Below are 3,909 nucleotides of genomic sequence, written 5' to 3'. Positions count from 1 at the left end.
CTACAAGAACTGTCTGACTTTGTCTTGTTGGTTAAATTGTTATGATCATGCCCTCATAAGAGTACTCAAACAAATTCAGCCCAACTTTGGTGGCCTTTTTTATTGTGTGGTAAGCCATCATTTTTTTTTTTTTTTTTTTTTTTTTTGGTACAAAAAGCCATCATTTTCTAATTGGTTGCAAATAATTAATTTTTGTTTTTGGAAAAGGAAAAATTATAAGAAAATAATCTCCATGACTCCTTTTCCAATTTCCAAAAAAGAAACAAAAACCTCTTTCCCTTAACCTCCCCATATTTAATTTCACTAATCACTGAACAATTGAACATAACCCTTATTTATATCCAATCTCTCTTTACAAATTACTAGGGCAGGCAAGGCATCTCTCAACATCAGAGAGAGAGAGAAAGAGAGAGAGACATAAAGGGCAGAGCTTTATTCCATACTCTGTCATCTCCTACCTCAAACCCAACTGGGTCTTTCATCTTTTTCACTCAAGGGTTTCTCTCAATTGAAGATGGTGGACTTTGCCAGGGTTCAGAAGGAGCTTCAAGAATGCAGCAGAGACATAGAGCTCTCTGGTATCAAAGTCGTCCCCAAAAGCGATGCTAATCTCGCCCGTTTACTTGGCACCATACCCGGCCCAATTGGTACTCCTTATGAAGGTGGCACTTTTCAGATCGACATCTCATTACCAGGTTCGATTTTTTTTTTCTTTTTTTTGTTGTCAATTTGCACTGCTTGGGTTTGTTTCTGTGTAATTTAGGTGTTTGTTCTGTTTGTTTATTGAGAAAAGGTGCGGACTTTTGATACTAATATGGCAGAAAGTAAACATTTTTATTGTAGTAAGATTGATAGGTTTTAAGGGTTTTGAATTGAAGCCCATTAGCAGCAAAAAATAATGTTACTTTTAGTTCATGGGGTTTATGAGGTGCTGTCAAATTTGGTGGAGAGTTAGTTTGCAAGTGTTAAATTGCTGAATTCAAATTGTGTTTTGTAACTTCTGTGTCTATCGGTTTTGTAGTGTTGGTTAATTTGGTGTCTGTCAGGATGTTTAAATTGGTTTGGATGAAGTGGCTAAAAGCAATACCAAATGGGGTTGGTCTAGTGGAAGCATGCTAGGCTGCAAGAGGGGCGGACTTCTCCTGGTAATAGGAGGTCCCTGGTTCGAACCTCAGCTTGTGAAAAACATCCCTTGGGGAGGGGCCATACCCAAGTTGCTCCCGGCCCGGAGTGGTAGCTCACTCGGCCACTATTTTTTACACACAAAAAAAAAAAAAAAATTAGCGTGGTGATTGCTTTTGATTATGCAAAAGGAGTACGCTAGCTGTTTTGCTAACATGACTGTTTGACTGTCGGGTTTCTTGCAGATGCGTATCCTTTTGAGCCTCCCAAAATGCAGTTCACAACCAAAGTTTGGTGAGTCGAGCTTATGTTGATATATGTTCTTTTGTGTTTCTGTTTTAAGGACCAGAGGGATATTATATGAGATGTTCTTAGAGGTAACATTTGCTTATCATATTGCGAATAACAATCAGAAACTTGCCCTAAATTTCATGAAGTAGGAAGTGAGAATGAAACTCATGTTCTGATTGGAATTAGTATTTTCTTCCTTTTATATCATATGTAGTCCACAGACATTGAAGTCAAGTAACAACCGATTGCATTTACCATGGATTGAGTACAGATAGTAGGGAGTTCTTTGATCAATGTGGACTACAAGTTGGAACTTTGGTACTTCAGGTTTAAGATTTCAATAGTTGGAAATTTAGCTTGAGGTTCAATATTGAATCAACATTAGATCATAATTTTTCTAGGAAAAAAAAAAACATTTTTGAGGAAAATTTGTAAGAGAATACTCATTAATTATGTGTATATGAATCATGAATGTAAAAGTTTTCATCTGTTTCTGTATATCCCTGTTGAAGGCACCCTAATATCAGCAGTCAAAGTGGAGCAATTTGTCTGGATATCTTGAAGGACCAATGGAGCCCAGCTCTCACATTGAAAACAGCACTTCTTTCTGTACAAGCATTACTCTCTGCTCCTCAACCCGATGATCCTCAAGATGCCGTGGTGGCACAACAGGTATGTTCTGCTTCTATCATAATTTATCAAAATATTGTTCTTTCAATTGATCTTAGGTTCTATTCTGTGAAGTTGCTACTTAGAGAGTTCAGACTTATCACACGTTGCTTCCAATCTTGCCTAGATGAAGCCTCTTGTTTATTCATTCATTTTAAAAACTACATAGAAGATTCTCATTCTGGTTTATTGCCTCCATAATAATAATGCAGTATCTGAGAGACTATCAGACCTTTGTTGGCACAGCTCGATACTGGACAGAATCCTTTGCCAAGTCATCATCGATTGGGATTGATGAAAAGGTCAGTCTGACATTCCCATTGATATGCGTGATTTTAATTTGGGATAGTAAAGATACATTTTGCAACTTAATTCGCGATAGAAAAACTGAAAATTATCTCGTTATAAATCCAATCAAACAGTCTGGCTGATTTGTTTGAACAATAATTTTAGTAACAACTCACAACGAATAAATTATCCTTAAAATGGGAGCCGTAAACTAGTTGATTTTTCTGTATAGGTAAAAAGACTCGTAGAGATGGGCTTCCCTGAAGGTCGGGCAAGGAGTGCTTTGGAAACTGTTGGTGGGGATGAAAACTTGGCCCTTGAAACTCTTTGCTCCGGTTAGCGAAAAGGAAAAGCTTTCACAGATGACAGCAGCTAGCTACCAGCAGATTTAATCTTAATTAAGTATATATATTACATGTGCCACCCACCTTAAGAGGCTGGGAATTATACTGACATAAAGGTTTAGTTGGATACGAGGATTTCTTGGTTTAGTTCATATCATCGTTTCTTGTTTTCTCTTGTATTCCTGCAGACTTGCATTCTTTCTATCCTCATTAACCTCTCATCTTCTGAGGCAAGTGCTTCTATGACATTGATTTGCTTTTCTGCAAGCTGCTTTTGTTGCAAGGATGGTGTACTGGATCCAATTGTGTTAATTGGCAAGGAAATGTGCTTGTTTGTTGTTGGATTTATAACCGCGAGTACTATGCTCCCTAATGCTTGGTCTTATTGGTTAAAATGTGAAGCGTGTTCTGTTAAATTATCATTTTCTAGTGAGTATCATTACTATTGTAGCTTCGAAAATAGAATACTATCTCGCATACTAACAGCAAAAATTTGGCTCTTGCCTGCCATCGCTCTCAATTAAAGAGCTGGCAAATATAAGACTGAAAATGAACATATTGATGCGATGAAGAACTTCTCATTATTAAATGTGTAAGGGTAGAGACTGCCCCGATACATATCTGCCTACCCAAAAAAACCTACATGGAACTAGCAGAGTAAGCGAACTGAAACACATTTTGAAGAAGGAAGCATTTAATAACAATGGTAAACAGCAACTCTCCTTTGAGGAGGTTGACATATCACAAAGAATACCATTGCTAACACAATGGCCAGCACCAGCCCCAGCAACAGTGCATCGTCCGGATCCGAGCAGCACCTTCCCATTCTTCACTTCACTTCCCGAACTCTGATCTCCAAAATTCGAATAAAACTTTGCAAATAGCCAAAGAAGATCTCAACAAGAAGAAAAGAAGCGTTTCAAACTTTCAGTGACTTGAGAGTGAGCTTAAGCAATAATATGAGGGAGAAAATACGACCTTCTATCCATGTAATGCTTATGCAGCCAGTGAGGAGTTGACACGTTTGATTAACAATGTGGTTCCCTAACTTCGAGTGGTTTTGGTTGTCTTTGCTTCTTTGTGGCTACCACTCAACTGAGGTTTCTGCAATGATTGTACTCAACTCTCCTCTGCTTTTCTTTTCTTTCTACTTTTATGAATTCCAGAATTGTTTTATATGAAGATAAGTTTCCCA

At 37.8% G+C, this 3,909-nt stretch overlaps 1 protein-coding gene across 1 annotated transcript; it reads left to right on the top strand.

Annotated features, from left to right (window-relative positions):
* The first annotated feature begins 348 nt into the window (after window positions 1-348).
* Window positions 349-3,065, top strand: LOC133743288 (ubiquitin-conjugating enzyme E2 27). The gene is made up of 5 exons (XM_062171155.1): window positions 349-695; window positions 1,368-1,416; window positions 1,926-2,085; window positions 2,295-2,384; window positions 2,603-3,065. Exons 1-5 carry the CDS (start codon window positions 515-517, stop codon window positions 2,708-2,710), a joined length of 588 nt encoding a protein of 195 aa, XP_062027139.1. The 5' UTR covers window positions 349-514; the 3' UTR covers window positions 2,711-3,065.
* The last annotated feature ends 844 nt before the right edge of the window (window positions 3,066-3,909 follow it).

Source organism: Rosa rugosa, chromosome 4 (genome assembly GCF_958449725.1).
Source record: "Rosa rugosa chromosome 4, drRosRugo1.1, whole genome shotgun sequence".
NCBI lineage: Eukaryota > Viridiplantae > Streptophyta > Magnoliopsida > Rosales > Rosaceae > Rosa > Rosa rugosa.
This window is presented reverse-complemented; position numbering and strand designations above follow the sequence as displayed.

Bases quoted from the DNA above. Each gene is read 5' to 3' on its own strand.
- LOC133743288 (XM_062171155.1), top strand. From the start codon at position 515: ATGGTGGACTTTGCCAGGGTTCAGAAGGAGCTTCAAGAATGCAGCAGA. The intron at 1,417-1,925 runs GTGAGTCGAGCT...TCCCTGTTGAAG, and splicing joins CAGTTCACAACCAAAGTTTG to GCACCCTAATATCAGCAGTC. The intron at 2,086-2,294 runs GTATGTTCTGCT...ATAATAATGCAG, and splicing joins ATGCCGTGGTGGCACAACAG to TATCTGAGAGACTATCAGAC.